General features: G+C 39.5%; 1 protein-coding gene and 1 long non-coding RNA gene across 2 annotated transcripts in view; one reads left to right on the forward strand and one right to left on the reverse strand.

The window, feature by feature from the left end:
- ARHGAP42 (Rho GTPase activating protein 42) overlaps positions 1-4,251 on the reverse strand; it is a 160,101-nt gene extending 155,850 nt beyond the window's left edge. Inside the window, exon 1 of the mRNA XM_031616148.2 lies at positions 3,858-4,251. Within this exon, the coding sequence (XP_031472008.1) occupies positions 3,858-4,011 (154 nt within the window). The 5' untranslated portion in view covers positions 4,012-4,251. The remainder of the gene's footprint in view (positions 1-3,857) is intronic.
- A 207-nt stretch (positions 4,252-4,458) lies between these two features.
- LOC149920310 (uncharacterized) lies at positions 4,459-19,419 on the forward strand. Its single transcript, XR_016463423.1, has 4 exons — positions 4,459-5,490; positions 7,550-7,918; positions 11,854-12,028; positions 19,334-19,419. It is a non-coding gene; the product is annotated as an uncharacterized LOC149920310 (long non-coding RNA).
- Positions 19,420-19,937: the final 518 nt, after the last annotated feature.

Consider the following 19,937-nt stretch of genomic DNA (forward strand, 5'->3'; position numbering starts at 1 on the left):
ACTTAAATCAACCACAGATACACCAAACTTTTGATAACTGCACAGCTGAAATCTTTGAATGCATGAAGTTGTAGCTAAAATAGCAATTAAGATGGAGAAAGAAGGCCTTAAAATCAGACAGCAAAACTGAAGGCTTCTGCACAGAGATAAGCCATGAGATCAGCTGAACAAAATGCATATTACCTTTTTGGACTATTTGATACAGTATTCACTAAAACTTTGGCAGAACAGTAGGCCTTACTATAGAAATTAAAAGCATACATATAAGGAAATGCTCTATATGATATACACGAAAACACCTCAAACTAGACTGCATTTTTTAAAAGGCAATTAATTGATAAGGAATGCAATTCCAAAGCATACTACATGCAGACATGTACAAGAAAAACGGACTTCAATTTTAACTGAAAATGAGCAAGAATCAATGAAAAGGAAAAAAATCAGTTTTGATTCATGAGTCCAGCTACAGATAGACTTCACTAAACTAAACATTAAGCATAAGCAGTTTAAACATGCATCTATCTGAAAGATCTTTAAAATTAGCTGCCTGAAGAAATTGCAAAATCAACAGCTGGGTAACTACTAATAATAATCAAGAAAGCTAATTGTACCAACAAGATTACATTTGTTTAGAAGTGTGTTGGTGGAGGTTTTTTTTTGTTTTTCTCTTAACTTGTAAGTTCAAGACAAGAAAACCCTCCCACAGATGCATCAAATAAAAGTATTCGATCCTACATAACTGCACCTACATACAGAGGTGAAGACTCCGTAGAAACATAACTTTCTAAGACAGCATACGCATATTTATATGTGTAAAATGAGCCTTTCAAGAAAGAGCAGTATATTGAGTGCCTCAGTTAATGTTAAAATAAATGTAGTGCATCTCTGAAAGAACAAATTGTAGGATAAGGCTGACGTAAGCATGATAGCCATACAAAAATGAAGTTACCACCCAACTAACCTGGAGCATACAATCTGTGCTCGTTTACAGTACTCCCCAGAAGTTTTACATATTTAGAAAGATAAGGAAACAGTGCAAAATACCTTAGGGAAAAGCTGCTATGGATCTGACATCAATCCTAGCATTATTTGCTCTCACAACAGTCAACTGCTGCTTCAGAGAGCACACTATGAGTCCCGTGCTCTACATTTTCCTTTGGAAAGAAGGATTCTCCAGAATGAATGTAGCAGAGCCACAATAAAACAAAATGTGACCTCATCTTGGGGTCACTCCATCAATTAAAATGCAAAATGGTCGCAAGCTACATTAAGCGTATCTGTTCTACCTCCAATTTCTGTCAGTTCTCTCATCATATATTTTTCAACTTGGCATTTTTTGTTTAGATACTGATTTGTGATCAAATTAATGTCCTGTACATTGTTATTTAATATGAAAGTTTAATTCTGAAAAGCTGTGCCTGCATCACAGATTCAATTAATATCTTACATTTAAACAATTTAAGAGATTATGTAATTTTCTAACTGCATTAAATAAGCAGTTACTTTGCCTCTTCCTTAAGTGTGATTAGGAAGGAAATATTCCAAAACTCATTTCCGCTGAATCTCCACAGGAGTCTGAATTTTTTCCCCTAACAGAAGTGATCCCCCAAAATGATATGTAAAGGCAAAATCATAGATCACCTAAAGAGATAAGCCCTGGTAAGTACTGCTTGCTGTTCAAGGCTGGTGGATTATTAAATCAGGGCACAACAGTTCAGCACTGAAATCAAACACTTACTGCACTCTTCAATTAGATTTCCAAAAAGAGAAAAAAAATTAAATATTTTAAAGTTACAAATATTTTAAGCACCACTGACTGTGATGCTAAGGTAGGGATAAATAGAGTGTTTTAACAAGTCAAAGGTTCTCTACTCTAGAAATCCTAGGATACTTCTACTTATATGGCCACTGCACAGCATCTGCATGGACTCTGTACACTATAAAGAAAGGATTTCTATTTTACTGAGAAAAAATGCAGGCATTTTCCCAATTGTCCTAACACAGGAATGGAGGCAGCATTCTGTGGAACGTGTGGTCACAAAACGAAGGGATTTGAAGTGAATAAAAGCAGAAATATTTCTTACAATGCAAGAACAAACTGCTTTTCCTTAAAGCTAAAAGACATGATAGGCTACAAGACAGCATTTTAAAGTTGCATACAGAAAAAAAATAAGCATTGTGTCAACCCCTTTAAGTGGTTGAATTAAAAAGTTAAAGTTTTGAAGCTGAGAGGACTTGGAGGTTAAGTAGTAATCATGTGAAACAGAAATAGCACTTGTCCTTGAAGAGGGACAGAACAGTTAAAGGTCTGAATCTAGCAAGGATTTTCAAGTAGTCTCCACAAAGATAATGGGAAAACTCATTTCAAAATGAAGGTCTAAACTATTTCTCATAAAGAAAACTCATCCTTCAGTTTTGGTTTTTTTTTTTGACAACTTAAGAAGAAAGACGTTCCAAATCAAACATCAATAAAAAAAAGCAGTCAATCTCCACACCAAATGAGTACCCACGCAGCATCCTCTCCTGTCCTTACTCCACATATACACCACCTCGCAGAACCATGTTGGTAGGAGTACATTTTTATCAAGCTAACATGTTTACCCTTTTAAAAAAACAGTCTTTCTGAGGTTTTTAATAAAAAGAAAACCTAAGAATCAAACTTTTTTATGCTCTGGTAGGAAAAAAGTACCACTGAGGTTCTGGTTGTTTACATATAGACATGTATGTGTATACAGACACAGATTTTCTGTGTAATCTATCATCTCCTATTCTCTGGGCACGGATACAGGAATTTACTGAATTTATTACAAATTTCAAATTTACATTAGAGGTTAGACATGTATCCAGCTACTCCCTAAAAAAAAGAGAAGACTCTGGAAACACGTGCACTTCTATGAGAAATGTCGTTAAATAAAGCAACTGCTGGCTTTTTGAGACAACACCATACGTGAGCTATGGGATAAAGCATGGGTCATGCAGAAGTACAATTAACATTTAATTCTGCTGCCGGCCAAACAAAATCCTCAGTCTGACCTCCTGTTCAAGATAGGGGAAATAGACTTTGGGTTCAAACTCTGAGTTAGCATGCATTCGACCTCCTGTGAGCTAAGAAGATGGTAGCAACACTTGTTCCCTGAACACATAAACAGCAACACTACTCTTTGACTCTATAAATCTGGCAGAACGTATCAATGTGTCAAATACTGTAAGGATTATTTGAAGTGACTTCTTTTCCCTGTAACACCACATTTCACAGCACAAGGAGCTGCAAGCCGTCACTCTAGCTGAAAGAAAGATGGAAAACCGAGAAGTAGGTGGCACCAGCCAGAGCAGAGGAGCTCTGCCCAGCCCAGCAGTGTCCCCGCGGCTCTCGTTTTACTCTCTTCAAAGCGCGAGGGCCGCTTCCACACGGCGGGACGCCCCGCGTTCACCTCTCGGAGCTTCAAAAGGATGGAAGCGCACATCCTCAGCTCGCCTACGGGAGACGCGACTAACAGCGATGCTGCTAGTTAACACAAACAATCATCTCTTCGTGATAAATAGGGCGATATCCTCACTGTTAAGAGCTGCGGTAAGGAGGTTTTGACACGAAGGCTGAACGAGGGAACGCGAACTGCCAGCCCGGCCCCGACGGTCGCCCTCCCCCGGCGCAGGGCGCGGCTGAGCCCTCAGCCGCAGCTCCGTGTCCGCCCCCGCCGCTCACCCGGCCCGGGCGAGGCGAGGCAAAGCGAAGCGGGGCAGAAAGTTGACGAGAGGTTTTCTTTCCCCGTCGGCCGGCAGGGGAGCCCGCTCCCGGCGCCCATTCAAACAAAAGAAGCTCCTGCCCTGCCCGCCCCCGGCCCCGCCGCCCCACTCACTCCGCAGGGCCCCGATGAGGAGGCTGCCGTCCTTGATCAGCTCCTTGATGAACTTGTTGGTCCTCTCCAGCTCGATCTCGTGACACTTCAGGCGCTCCCTGAAATCCGGGCTGTCCAAGTACGAGTCGCTGAACTCCAGCGTGGGCAGCCCCATGACAGCGGCGGGCGGGCGGCCGGCGGAGAGCCGCGACGAGAGACGGAGGAGCCGAGCGCTGCGGAGGGGCTCCCGGCCCGGCGGGACAGGCGGCGGCTGTCTGCCCGCTGTCACCCAGCTACATGCTGCCCGCGGGGCTCCCCGAGCCGCCGCTCCGCCGCTTCCGGCAGCGCTCTCTCTTCCTTTCTTCCCGTCCCTAAGTTCAGCCCGAACCTCCCCCGGCCCGGCCGAGGACGCCCTCCCCCCGCCGCAGCATGCTCACACGCCAGGGACGCGGCCCCGGCAGTGCCCGCCCCTCGCTCCGCGCCGCCTCCCCCTTCGCGCTCTGCCCTCCGGCGGGCCCGGCCCGCAGTGGGGACGGCCTGCAGGGACCGGCGCTGGTCGGGCGCCTTGTCGGTGCTTTACGCAGGGCTTCGGGAGGGCGGGGAGGCCCAAGGATAACATTCCTCGTGTGGAAGAGAAGGCTGCGGGAGGCCTCATTGCGGCCTTCCAGAACGTGAAGGGGGCATACAAGCAGGAGGGGGACTGACTTTTTACCCGGGCAGACAGTGATGGGACTAGGAGGAATGCCTTTAAACTAAAAGAGAGGAGGTTTGGGCTAGATGTTACGAGGAAATTCTTTACTAAGAGGGCAGCGAGGCTGCCTAGAGAGTCTGTGGGTGTCTTGTGTGTGCCAGGCCGGATTGGATGGGGCCTGAGCAGCCTGATCTTGAGGGGTGAAGCCCTGCCCATAGCAGAGATTTGGAACCAGATGATCTTTAAGTTTCCTTTCAACCTAAGCCGTTCTGTGGTAACTGTAAGAGAACTCCAAGTTACTCATTTACTGTAGACATTTAACAATGTGTTAAAAGGAGGCTTTTATTCAGAAGAGTGCCCATGCTATGGTGGAGGAATGCAGGCCACTTTTGCTGAGAAAAGGGGATCTGCCACAGCTGGAGGAGCTGAGGCCTGAGGTGGCCACCCCACGTGTGCTGGCATTGCCCAGGGATCTCCTGGGCATGGCCTGATTGCCTGGTGTGTGCGTGGGCCAGTGGCAGGAACATTCACACAGAGGTGGATAATGAGAAAAGAGAGCAGCAAAGGATAAGGGAGGGAGGTGTGGGCCAAGGAAATACAAAACAGCAGCTGGGAACACCCATATTCTGCAGTAGTAGTTGATTGTGTGTGTGGCTGAGCTAACTCTGTCCTGAAAAGACTGAGAAACTTCAAGCTCAATTACTAAAAGAAAGTGGTGTTATTCAAGTGCGCTAGTGGGTTATCTCAGGAGAAATCTGGAGTCCTCCTGTACATACTGTGACAGTACAGAAATCTGTACTGTAAAATGTATACAAATGCATAATGTGTACCTGGTTTCAAGGAGAGCTGTCTGTAAACACACCTTCAAGTCAGCAATAACTCCAATGGAAACAACCATCAACACCGTTCACAAAAATACTTTCACTTCAGCACTACCCACCGTTTGCCAAAAAATGCTTTAGAGTAAGTGATACAACAGCTGAAAGCTCCTTACACGTTTTGTGGTCTTCACACTTCTTAACTATTTGTAAAAGCTCACTTTCATATTCACAATGTATCCTTGTGAATACTGGAAATACAAAAAATAAGGCTGTAATTTCTAACTATATGGCTTGCAGAATTTGATAAAGTGAAAAAAAGTAACAATACTCTTTTTGCTAGGCTGAAACTGCTCGCAGAACCGTCTCCAAATTGGCTGTCTATATTAATAAACCCATTGAAGACTTACAGTTCATACTCACTCCCAAACTACTAACTCCATCAATGTGCTACTGGGACAAATTCCATTTTTTAGTAAGAAGAAGACTGGAAAACATTATTAAGTTAGTAAATTTGTTACCTTGTTTTTTCAGGCAGTAGTGTCTAATCTCACTTGTAAACTAACAAACCTCATCCACTAGAACTACTGGATATTTGAAACAGAATCTTCTCTGATGGTTAAAAAAGTAATTTTCATATGTTCATAGTGTTGTTTTAGGTACAATTTTTCTTCCAACAGCATCATCCAATAGCTGAAAAGATACTGTCTTCCCATGTTTCTTTGATGTAATTATAGAAAGAAGTAAGATAGAACCACAGGTTGGAAAAACTTTTGAGATCACCAAGTCTCATCACTAACCCATCTTCCTTGGCGCCATAACCATATCTGTGGAGATTGGGACTCCACCACTTCACTGGGAGTCTGTTCCAATGCTTGATCACTCTCCACATGGAGAAATTCTGCCTGATATCCAAGCTAAACCTCCCCTGTCACATCTTGAGGCCATTTCCTCACATCTCGACACTTGTCATTTGAGAAAAGAGACCAACATTTTCCTTGCTATAACCTCTTTTCACATAGTTGTAGAGAGTGATTAGGTCTCCTTTCACCCTCTTTTTCTCCAGACTAAACCACCTCAGCTCCCACAGCTACTCCTCTTAACAGCTTTTTTCTGGTCCCTTCACCAGCTTCATTGCCCTTCTCTGCACATGCTTGAGCAATTCAATGTACTTCTGGCACTGAGGGGCCCAAATGTGAATACAGTATTTTAGCTGTAGTCTCACCAGTGGACAATGAAACAACCACTTCCAGGCACCAGATCATTAACAAAAATGTTAAACAAAACTAATGTCAGTACCAAGCCCTGGGGAAAACCAATGGTGACCAGCTGCCAGCTGGATTTAGCTCAGTTCAGTATGACTCTCTGAGCCTGACCATCCAGCCAATTATTCACCCAGCAAATTGTACAACTGTCCCTAAGCTTGCCATATTATAGCTAAATAAATCGAAGTTTTCTGTCATAAAATAAAATATTGATGTACTTCCTCATTCTTGTAGTTCTTGTCTAGATCTCCTCAAATTTGATTTCATCTTACTTGATCATGGCCTACTGTAATTATACATGAGGCCTTTCTAAGCCAGATTAATGACTACACTACTGCAATACACCTTTTTTTAAGAATGTATTTGTCTCTCATGGCTTAATTACGCCTCTTACATTCACTAATCCACTTTTTTAATCCACCAGATTCCAAAGATAAAGCAGAAAAGCTCATTGGTCCCAAAAATAAGTATTTTGCATTTTAGTTCAGAGCAATTATTCCAGTAATCATGATGACTCATTTCTTTCTCTATAATGTTTTCATTTTCAAAAGTTCCAGAACCACATTTCTACTTTTGGAATCAGGATCATGAATGGAAATGCTAATGGACCAAGACTAAGCAAGTCCTCTTCAATGTTTACGAAGAACTTCCCTCCAGCCTGACATCCTCCATCCACATAACTTACTGTTATCCTTCTAACTATTCCCATATTTCTCAGAATGATCCCATCTTTCTTAGCTGAACTGAGAATTTCCAAGCTTGCAGTGTGTCAAATACTATGTAAAATTCTCATTTGTTCATATGTATTGCCTTTTTTTTTTCATCAGAGAAAAAAAAATATATAATTTTTAAGGAAGATCGTTTAGTTAAGAATGTTTTTTGTTTCATAAATCTATATTTGAGCAGATGTAAACCCAACCCCATGTTATTCTTCATTAGCAGAGAAAATGTTTATAGCTAACCCATGAGCTTAATGAACGTCTGTGCCTGTGTCTGGAGGAGGATCAGATAAATGAGTTATTTGGCACACCTACAGAGAGGTTATCTAACAACAACAACAACAAAATCTTGACAGAAAGATAAGTCTTACTATTTTCTTTGTGTGGGAGTAAGGGGAACTCTAAAGAAAACAAGGTACTTGAGGATATTTTTGGGAAATCTAAAATCTCCAAGTGTTATAGTCAGCAGGAAATAATATATTTCTGTTCCTGTTTTTTATTTTGTTTGTTTTTTGTTTTGTTTTTCTCATCCTAAGAAGATTCTAATAAAGGGTCCAACTAGAAACACCAGGTTTTAGGACTTCAGAAGGTAAGAGAAACTGGGGGGGAGCCTAGACATACTGAAAAGGGTTTTTTCTTGAGTGTCCTGAATACTAACAGTTGCTAGAATGGAGTGGACTGTACTGAAAGACCTCTTTAGACACCTCAGTAGCACCAGTCCCTTAAGTAGAAGGCTTTAGTAAATGTGTTAGCCTGATGTTATCACTAGCTGTGAAGAGATGCATGGAAAGTGAGATACTTTTATTCTGAACCCTGAGAAACTTTGTCCTGTTTCATCCACTTCTGTTTGTTATTCTAAGCTTGTCCTAAAATCTCAGATGTTAATAAGGTCAGATTAATTTTTGTAGATTTCTCCTTCATCTTCTTAAACGTAAATACTAAACTCAAACTTCCAGCAAATGGCCCTCTTCTCACTCTAGGGGCTCCCCAGGGCATGTTCTTATTATGTTCCTATTAGCCTGAGGTTGATGAAGGAGGGGTGTTACAACACTTTAGTTTCTACCTGGCAATGTGTAAATGTCTATGTGCACAACCTCCAGTTTTATGATTCAATCTAGTTCTGTTAGATGTTAGTTTAGCAGTTAATGTAGATAAGGACAGAATGACTCTCATCTACAGGGGAATAATTTAAAAAAGAAATTGTGCCAACTCCTTTGTTGTTTCTTTTGCCTTGATATACAGAATTATGGGAAAATTACTTAGTTATTGTCTTCTGAAAATGACTGCTTCCCTTTGGAAGTGTGAAGGACTATAGGCAAAAGAACGCTAGGGCAGTGATGCTTGTGAGTTCCCTTGATGTGCTTCAGGGTACAAGATAAGCTCTGTACCTATATAGGACAGAAAATAGAATTAAAAACCCTGTTCAAGTAATTATTTACAGAGTATGTTAATTTGTTTTAGCTTCTCTAAAGATCTTATAATATCTAAGTTTTCCGTTAGTTTCTTCATGGGAATTGCCAAGATTCCCAGTACCTAGTTAGTAAAAATGCTATTAAAAGTTTTCAGATTCTCATTATTAGATTAAGATTATAGATGCTAGGTTTATGTTGGCTAGCAGTGATAAATTCCAGAGAAAATTGAACATAAATAAAAATTGAACCAAGGAAGTACGTTTATGCTTTGCAATTTATTGTATGTATGAACTGAAAGGGATACTACTCTCTTTTTGGAATATAATCTGCATGTTGTTAACTGATTGCTAAATGATATAGCTACCAAAGTTTCTGTTGTTCTTTCTGCAAGTTAACATTGTCAGAGGAGTGATCAGCCTGCTTAGCCAAAATCATTGATTAGAAGTAAAAACCCGTACATAATGACTGATGTTATCATAAGATTTTAGTCTCTGTGCGCTAACGTCTACTTGCATGTGAATTCCTATCAGTGTTTCAGATTTCAATCAGAAATTACAGATCCATATTTCTTGAAAAATCTCCAGTCTTTTTAATGTATTTATTCCAAGTGGTTTGGAGAAGCTTCAAACAGCAAAGTTGAAGGCTAAAATTAAAAATCAGAATCACAGAGTATCTCAAGTTGGACCGGATCCAACAAGGACCATTGAGTCTGGCTCCCAGCTCCACACAGGGCCACCCAAAATTCAAACCATATTTCTGAGAGCAGTGCCCAAACCCTCCTTGGACTCCATCACACTCTGTGTCATGACTGCTCCCCTGAAGAGCCTGTTATATTACCCATCCACCCTTTTGATGACAAATCTTTTCCTACTATCCAATCTAAACTTTTCCTGATGCAGCTAAAAAAAAATAATGCTTACTGACTCTTATGCTGTCTCCATGCTCAAGCAGCTTTGGTACTTCTCAAGTTATTCTTAGGTGAAATATCAGGGGGAAGTTCTTTACCAAGAGAGTGGTGAGGTGCTGAAACAGGTTGCCCAGAGAGGTTGTGGATGCCCCTACTCTGGAGGCATTCAAGGCCAGACTGGATAGGGCTTTTTATTATTCTATGATTTGCAAGTGCATGAGATCTTTAAGGAAAGGTCTATTTCTGACTGATGTTCAAACTTCACTATATGTAGTTTTAAAGTTGTGATAACTTGTATTATGCTTAACTAGGTGAAAAAAGAAACTAATTTATTCTTGTGGTATATGTCAGTAAAATGTAACACAAGAATTAGTAGGGCTAAGAGCTCCTGGATGTATCATGTTAGTTGCTATCCACTGGAAAATTTTAATCTTCAGCATTCAGAACTCTTTAGCACTTAACTTGCATTTAGATTTCTTCAGTGGATAATTGGAAAAAAAGAACTGGGGAATCTTCATATGTTACAGTGTCATCTAGCTTGACACCTGCTGAGTCAACATCAGAGATTGTGAAATTGTTTTTGCCCTTGGCAAGCCAAAAGGAGCACTACTGGACTCAAAAATACTGGGAATTCAGCAGTGAGTCAGGGGAAATTCAGCTGTTTTTCTGGGATAGGAGGGGAAAAAGCACAGCAGTGGAACTTCACCAGCCATTCCAATACAAGGTCCCCAGCTCATGTCAGAGATTGTAAGAAGCTTCCATCATAAACATTAGAGAACTGCTCAATGCTTATGGTGAGTTAAACACCTCATAGCTCTGCTTTTGTGCATGCTGAGAAATGTCTAGAGTGAAATAATTTTGAGTTCAGCTCATCCTTGAGTTCTGCTAAAATCCAGGAATAAGGCATTCCTTAATGCAAATAAGAGCAGATAATTTTTGTGTCTAGGGATTAAAACCTATGAGAACAGGTTCTATTCCCACTCTTTTCTAAAAATATGTCAATCGGTTCATGCAAATGCCATTGAGTAGCAGTTATCGTGAGAAAGTCACAGTCCATGATGCTGGCTGTGCAAGTCAATGTTTAGAACAAAATACATGAAATGAAATACATTTTTCTTCTCAATAAGAAAATTGAGACAGATTAATGTGTTCAAAGGAAGTTTCTTCTTTAAATTTTTTTACATTTGGAAGTTTAGTAAAATACCTGTCATAGAATAGCAGTATCCCTTTGAAGATTTTAGTGTATCTCCTAAAGCATAGACAATACACAGTGCAACATTAAACTTCCCAAGAATATTTTAGCTAAATATACTTTTTATCTGTGAAGCTCTGAGTAGTTTTTACATTTATTGTAAAATTGATAACTGCTCTGAGGTGTGTTTTCCCTTCTTCTGAAATGTGTAATTTCCAATAAATTGAAGTGTTTACTACCAAGAAGTAAAGAGCTTCTTGTTTTATAAAAAACAAATCAAATAGCAAGTGAAGTCTGTTTTTCATGGCTACATCTATGAATGCACAATAGATCTTCACGTGAACAAAGGAAATATGCACTTTTTTGAACTCTATCCTCTTCTCATCAGTGTTTCATTTTTTTCTTTAATTCATTATGTTTTCATTACTCTGAGGGAACAACAGGGTAGCCCTCCTGTAGATAGTGGAATATCTATGTTTCTTTGTAACTTGAGTTAAAATCCTGTTGGTTTTTGCAGTTCTTTTAAGGAAAAAAAAAAAACCTAGACTTTTTTTGTTATAACTGACTTTTATTAACATCAGTTTCATAGGGTTTATGAAATGTATTTATATTCATTTTATCTAGTACATTATTAATGTTTAAAAATAAGCATTCAAAATTTATTCGAAGAACTTAACAATCCACCTTCTGATATTTCTATTAAACTGGTAGGTAACACTAAATGCAGGGGAATTGAAATGTAGTCTGTAGTTTCAATGAAGAAGTTGCTTGGAAAAAAAGTACCAGAAAAAGTGATTTTTTTCAATAAATACAAGTGCAATATATGTAATGCTCTTAAGTGCAAATACAGAATAAGGAACAACTATTCAGATAGAAATCGTGTGTATTAATTCAGAGATTATAGCAGATTCACAAGTTGAGCTTTACTTAACAATGTCGTATAATTGTTAAAAGCACACTTTGTAGGAGCTCTGTTGTATCAGTAAGCTCTGGGCAATTTCCTCTGTTCTCAGGAATGGTGCTTCAAGAAATATGTGGAAACATGGAGCAGAGATCTAGGAAACAAAATGAATTGTTGAACATAGGTAGCGTATGTTGTATGTAGAGAGAATACTGAGTGGTGATACCAGCCTGCTTCAAAGAGGAGACAGGTGTCTGTTTTCCTTCTTCACTTCAGACAGACAAAAGGTAATTGTTTAAAATTGTAGCATGAGAGATTCAAGCCAGGAAAAAAATGACTAATGATAAGAATACCTAACTGTGCAAATAATGGCTCATTTATTCTTAAAAGCTATGAATAATAGAGCATTTGCACTTTTTTTCCTTGAAAAATGTCTGTTTCATATTTGTCCCTAAATAATGTCAGTTGTGTGTAAAGTAGTAAATTTCTCAAGCAATCTCTCCTAGCTTCTATTTTTCAGGCTGTGAAGTCTCTCTGAATACCCTCTCTCTCTGAATTGATCCATATCTCCCTGGAAGCACTCAAGGCCAGGCTGGATGGTGCTTTTAACTACCTGGTCTAGAGGGAGGTGTCCCTGCCTATAGCAGGGGGGAGTGGAACTAGGTGATCTTAAAGGTCCCTTCCAACCCAAATCATTCTATGATGACTCTGGGATATTGATAGTTCCTAGCAATGAGGAATTTGATAAATATAAAATCTAAAAATATAATTGAAAACCTAACATCTGTGTTGCAAGGCTGTGAGGTCTTAGCCATCCACACTTTTAATTGTCTTCACAAAGTTTAAGCTTAATTAGGTCTACTTGAAAGCCTCCTGAAGTCAAGAGAGATTCTGATTATTTTCACAGGGCTTTGAATCTTGTCATTTTAGCTTTGTTAAACATCTGTTCCTTTGGTTTTATCACTTATCGCAAATACTTAAGAGTAACCTACCTTCATCAAAAGAGGACTTAGTTTGGGAATATCAACTGAAGTCACTGGGCTATTGAAATAAACAGTTTATTTTTTGCAGATACTAAGACTTTTTCTTCAGTGTTTCTCTGAAGCATTTAAGTTTCTATTGAGAAAATACCTCAAACTCATTGTTCCAAATATGTTAGCTGCTACAGACAAGGAATTATCTATGCCTTCTGTGTCATTGTAGTTGGCTGCCAAGATAGAGGTTTTCACCAAGTTATCAAAGTAAGCACTTAACATTATGTACCTAGATGAAATGAGTATGTTTCTTCTTCCCACTTCCTTACTACTTCAGAGAGATATATCTGTGTCATTCAGTGTGCTAGAAAAAAACATACTGTTCTGTTTTTACCACTTAGTTTCTGCATCGCCATCTGATGCAAAGGAGAAGGGTCCCTGATTCAGAAGTTTTGTCCTCCTGAGTCATGTTCACAGCTCATGAGAAGAGCTGTATTTTATGCAGCCAAGGAGTTTCACAATGATGTCTGTTTTTTAAAGGAAATATATTAAAGCATTACCTATTTATGTACAGTTGGAGAAATTATGAAACTACATGCACATATATAAATAGTTCTTCCCTTTTTTCCTGTATCTGGCAGCAAAGATTTTATTAGTTTTAATACACATATATTTTTGTTCCACTTGTAATTACAGAATCACAGAATGGTTGATGTTGGCAGGGACCTCTGGGTCCATGTGCTTCTTTAACTTCTGCTCCAGTAGGGACACCCAGAACAGGGTGCATCCAGGCAGTCCAGTATATCAGTTACCAGCATATCTTTTAGTTGCACAACACAAATATTTGAATGGCTCTTTCTCCCTAAGATCCTTTCTGACAATTTCTCAGAAGCTACTGTACAATAAGTTCAGGTGACTTTTATGAGGATCTTAGAGTTTTGGAGGCTCTATTTTGAAAGATGGGCTGCTGTGCTATGATAATATCTGTCATGCAGGATATTAGGAAGAGAAATGGTGACTGTACTAAATAGTCAGCTTACAAAGACGTAGCTTTACCTTATCAGTACTGTGAAGAAGTAATTTATCATTTTGAAAGACAGCTGGGGCAGGTGACTTAAATGACTTGTTCAAAGTCTTGCTAGATACCTGTGGCAAAGGATGGAGCTAGCTCATGTTTTTTTATTTCAGGTTAAAATTATAGCTTCTCCACCGTTATTTTCTCCTATTTTTTTGGACAGTTGAATAAAGTTAGTTGTTGGTGAGTTCTGTGCTAAGAGATTAGTATTAGAGATAAATAGTACAGTTTTCATTCAACTACTTCAGCTAATGTAATTGCTTTTAAAGGGCAAATGGGATCTGTTTTATGAAAAATGTAACGTATAAAGCTAATGAAAATAACTGTAGTTATAATTGTGTGAACAGAAACTTGGAAAACCAGTTTTGAGGCCTGAGTAAAACAGTAATCCCCATGATATAACAACATCCTCTAGGCAGTAGAATAATTTTCCAACCACATAATTTAGGTCTTCTTAGAAAAAAGGATAGCCTTATGCCTTCAAATTGCTGAGGCAGGGAGACATGGCAGAGTCTGAACAAAACCAGAGTTGGATATGTGCCCAAATCAAGAAGAGATGTGCCAATCTGCAGTGCTTCAGCCAGCAGGCTCTATTCCTCACTTGATTCACAGGGAGAACCACTCTGAAGGATTCCAGCCGTAGGAGATATCCTGGGCTTGGTCAATGGTGGTATGTGATGTGAAGCATAAAATGTTGATTGGGAACTTGTTAAGTAGTCACACCATCTCCCTTTTTAACAGAAAACTCATTACAGATAAGTTACTCCACGTTGGTATTTTTTCCTCCCTTCCCACTAACAGCTGTTTTCATTACGCTTAAACATCTTCGCCTGAGGTGTGATCACTATCATGTTGTAGGTTTTGTTAGTATTTACTCTCTGGACTGCAGACCTTAAATGCGGGGAAGCAGAATGCTGAATCAGCAGTAGCATCACACACCTGCAGATCTCTTGATTTTTAGCTGTTGCCTGCCTTTCTCATCCTATCCATCTTCTTTGTGTATAACTGCCCACCTCTACTATTGATTCATTTCACAGCTGCATCTTTTTCTTTATTTTTTTTCATATGGATCTGTGCCTTAATAGTGGTTTACTTGCTTATCTAAAATATTTGGAATGATAGTACTTCAAGGTACATGTTAACTCTCCCCAGGCTAACTAAACAACATAGACTTCTTTTCCACAGCTGTTTATGTCTATAATCTCTTTATTCTCATTGCACCAATTTGACTAGCTATAAACTACTGCAACCAAGGAATGTATCCTTGTTGTGAATGTGTGTGGGATGCTCACGATAAGAGAAAGGTTGTAGGTGCCACAACCTTATGAGCAAACAACAACTTAATTAATCTACTTTATCACGTACTTGCAAAACATCTAGTTCTGCTGGAATTGGTTCAGTCATGCTAGTATTCATCCCATAAAAAATGAATTTTGTGATGATAGCACTTTAAATTCAGAATTGCTTACCTGTGTTCTGGTTAGCATTTTTCTACAGAAACTCTGAAGAGCAAATGGACATAAATGATTCCTGACTCCTGAGGCTGTCAGGCTGAAGAAAGTAACTCAGGTTTTCCTAAAGAAAAAGCAGCTGAGTGTTTAGGATATTCAACCTTGATTCAGCCTTCAGTTTCTTCATACATCATATCTTAAATACAAGGGAAAAAACAAAACATCAATTCTAGAACAGTTTTGAAAGCAATGCACAAAACATGTTGGGGTGCAGGAGAACATCAAATCCCCTTATATGGGATGTATGGAAGTTTGTGTGTGTGTGAAATGCGGTCGTAACTGCATCAGGAATGTGGAAGAATTGCATTTGGAAATGATCCTGAAAAGAGAGGTGAAAGTTTAAAGCTGTTTAGACTGAGGAGGGTGTAGAGGTCTTTTCCAGAAAGTATTCTGTTGAAGTATTGCCTAAGAAAAGAAAAAATGTTAGTCCTTTTGCCTTCTTTCATTTTACAAAAAATCTAGTTTTCCTTTTTTGCTACAAAGCTTGATTTGGTTTGTATCTGGTACATGAGTTGACGTTGCTACTCACAAGTATAGTTATTGTGACATCTAATGTTAACTACAGCTAGCTCTACTGAAAGGGGCAGTTCAGTGTTCTTCCCTGCCCATATTTGCTTCACTCTTCCTTTTCCTTTGTCCTTACCTTCAATTGACCACAAGGGATCAGGTAAGGCTCACTAATGCAGAGGTAACCACACAATGGTGACAATAGTGTCAGGGAGAGGTGTGGGGAAATGAAATAATGTGCTGTAATGCATTAATTTAGCTGAACCAACAATCTGTGCTGCTTGCTATAAGACACATTACTGATTATTTCCATAAGGGTTAGCACAGAAACAGCTATGGGTCTGCTTTGCTATGTCAAATGATGACAGCCTGAGTACAAGCACAAACCACACCAGAAATGCCCAGAAAATGTTACTCAAAGAAATGTAAGCTCTAATTTAGGGAAGAGTTTTGAGGGCTGTGTTGTAGGAATGTATACTAAAATATTCGATAAAAACTGTAGGCTGTTGTGGGAGAATCATGTGATTTTTATAATTCTAGGGAGTTTACTTCTTATTTTGCCATAATAAGGCAAAATGAGGCAAAATAAAGTGTGTGCCTGAAATTAGTGCTACTGCTATTCAGGAGGGAATCTGCTAAATTAGATTCAGTGTTTCAGGTAAACCCTTTTATTACAGACGTCTGCATTTTTTCACTTCCTTCAATTAAATGTGATACTTAGTAGTAGAAGTAAATCAGCTTGGCCAGCACGTGATCACCCACGGAGAAAATTTAACAAGTGAATACAGACAACCATTCACACTAATTGGAAAGAAAATCATTATCTTTTGATGCAAGGCAATATAAATGATGACAGTTGGACAAGAAAAACAGGAACACGGCTGTTTCAACTGCTATATTAAGGAGCATTTTTCATTTAAATATATCAGCATCAGTGATATGTCATTTCATTTGTAATGCAATACCATAACATCTGAAGCTGCTTTATAGCCAAATTCTGCAAATGTAATTCAAAACAAAAAGATAAAGCAGGGCTTGGTCACACAAATATCTTGGATATTTTTTTCTTTGAATGATAAAAATTCTGTAGTGAATCCACAAGGTTTAAATCCCAAAGGATTTTATTCAGCAACAACAAGCCATACTGAGTGAATATTTGTTAATTTGCTCACTTCTGCTGAATTAAATATATTTCTCTGACTAGATTTAGGAGCGTGGGGTTGGGAATGAAGTGCTTACTGAATCAAATTCCTGTTGTGTTCAAAAGTTCCTAAATTTGCAGAAGAGATAAAAGCCAAACAGAATCTCTAAGATTTGGTTGTAAGTGCATATTACTGTATAAAGTATGTGAAAAGAGAGAAGATCACAGCTAATAAGGGTGATTTGAATATGTGGCTTCCTCTTGCCACTTTCACATTTGCATCACAGGAGTCACTGGTGGTCTGTATTTTGTAATGAAGAATTTGAATTGGTGAAAATTAGATTTGTAAAAGACAGCTTATATATACCATAGTTATATATGACACCAACTTGCGAGGAAGTGTCTATCTGCCTGAGGGTAGTATAGCCCTACAGAGGGATCTGGACAGGCTGAATAACTGGGCTGAGGCCAATGGGTTGAAGTTCAACAAGACCAAGTGCCAGGTCCTGCACTTCGGCCACAACAACCCCAGGCAAAGCTTCAGGCTTGTAGCAGGCAGAGTGGAAGACTGTATAGAGGAAACACATCTGGGAGTATTGGCTGACACTCAGCTGAACATTAGCAAGCACTGTGCCCACATGGCCAAAAAGGCCAGTGGCATCTTGGCTTGTATCAGAAATAGTATTGACAGGAGGAGCAGGGAAGTAATTGTACCACCTTACTCAGCACTGGTGAGGCTGCACCTTGAGTACTGTGTTCAGTTTTGGTCCTCTCACTACAAGAAAGACCCTGGAGTGTTTCCAGCAAAAGGCTGGTAAGGGGTCTGGAGCACAAGTCTTATGAGGAGTGGCTGAGGGAACTGGGATTATTCAATCTGGAGAAGAGGAGGTTCAGGGGAGTTCTTAGTGCTCTCTACAACTAACTGAAGGGAGGTTGTGGTGAGGTGAGGATCTGCTTCTTCTCCCTTGTAACTAGTGATAGGACTAGAGGGAATGGTCTCAAGTTGTGCTAAGGGAGGTTCAGGTTGGATGTCAGGAAAAATTTCTCCTCCAAGGAAGTGTTTGGGTGCTGGAATGAGCTGCTCAGGGAGGTCATGGAGTCACCATCCCCGGAGATGTTCAAGAAAAATTGAGATGTGGTACTAAGGAACATAGTTTAGTCAAAAGTATTGGTGACAGGTGGACGGTTGGACTGGATGATCATAGAGGTCTTTTTCAACCTTGGTGTGTGTATGATTCTATGCTCATAAGAACTGACAGATGGAAACATTAAAAAGACTACTAAACAAAGAAGAAAGCTCAGAGAGTTGTTATCTGTATCTATTACCTGTTGCTCCTAGAGAGAACTGTTCTATGAAGAACTCAGCTGTTGTAGTCATGTTCAGGGCTGTCTGCGCTTTCCTGTCCTGAACTCTAGAAGTAAATGAAGTCAGAAGTGTTCTACTAAAAAAATGATGTAAACAAGAGCACAGTGCATTTCATAAGTGATAAATACTTAAGAAAAAGAAAAAAAAAACAACCAAACAAACAAAAAAACAACAAGAAGAAAAAAGTCTAATATGCTTAAAATTTGAAAGAAATCCCTTTGGGATGTTTTATTTTAAGATCTGTTCTACCAATCTTACATATATATATATATATTTTGTTTATTTCAATGAAAAATATGCCTCCTTCTTGTCCATTTAATGTAAAATTGTTATATTTACCTTGTAATTATTAATTTTCTGACTTCTTATGAGCAACAGATGAGTTGAGTAAAAAGGAAAAGACCAGACACAAACATCAATGAACATTTTATTGAGATTTCAGAGGAACACTTTTAAGGGATACTCTTCAACCTGACATTAACTGAGTCCTAACTGGAGGGAAGACAGCTGAGCATCTTGACTGTAAATAATTTATCTGTTTGCCTAGCTGAAATCTTAACATTTTTCACTGATGTAAGCATCAGAGTATTCAATTCAATTGCAGCATAAACTGAGATGTGCTGAGGTGTCCAAGCCATCTTCTAGAAATAGTAAAAAGCATGAGAATTCTGTAGGTGAAGCCTGGGAACTCACATTGAGAGCACATTTGACACAACCACAGACAACCTGAGGTGGGAAGGCTGCTCTTCAGATCAGCCCCCTGCTTATAGCAGTCAGCTGCTGCAGGCTGTCAAAACAGCAGGAACTGGTTCAAATTTTGAGTATCTGCAGAAATGGAAACTCCACAGCCCCTCTGGGAAACCTGTTCCAGTGAAAATATCTATTCTCATGAGGAATTTCCTGTCTTTCAGTTTGTGCTCATTGCTTCTTGTCCTGCCATTGGACACCACTGAGAAATGCGTGATGCTGTTTTTTTAAGACTCCTACCAAATATTTATAAACATGTACTTTCTTCCAGACTTCAGGAAATGCCCTCCCACTCCATTCCAGGCTCCAAATCCACATCACCAGACATCCAGAGTGGTCCTACAATGGCATCAGCCAGCTTGCTCAGGATTTGTGGGTACATCTCCAGTACTCCCAGAGGAGGGAAAGCTCAGAGGGATAACCGGACTCTGCTCCTGACAACTGGTAGCAGGATGCACGGGAATAGCACCAAGCTGTACCAGGTTCAGACTGGGCAATAATAAAAGAATATTTATCATGAGAGTGGTCAAACTGCAAAAGGCTTCCTGGAGAGATGGTTGGTTCCTCTTGCCTGTGGGTGTTGAAGAGGATAATGCCCACAGTAACATGCTTTATCTTCTGGTTAGCCCTGAAGTAGTCAGGCAGTTGAACTTGATGATCTTTGAAGATCTCTTTCAGCTAAGCTATGCTATGCTATGCTATGTTATCCTATGTCACACAATGCTATGCTATGCTATGCTATGCTATTCTATCCCATCCCCCCCATTTCACCAGATCCCATAGACCTGTGTATGTCTCTTTTGTTAAAATATTCCCTAACCTGATTATACTCTACTTGGAATAAGTTTTGCTCGCTCTAGGCTTTTCCACTGGAC

Source organism: Phasianus colchicus, chromosome 1, assembly GCF_987193195.1.
Source record: "Phasianus colchicus chromosome 1, bPhaCol1.hap1.1, whole genome shotgun sequence".
Taxonomy (NCBI): Eukaryota; Metazoa; Chordata; class Aves; order Galliformes; family Phasianidae; genus Phasianus; species Phasianus colchicus.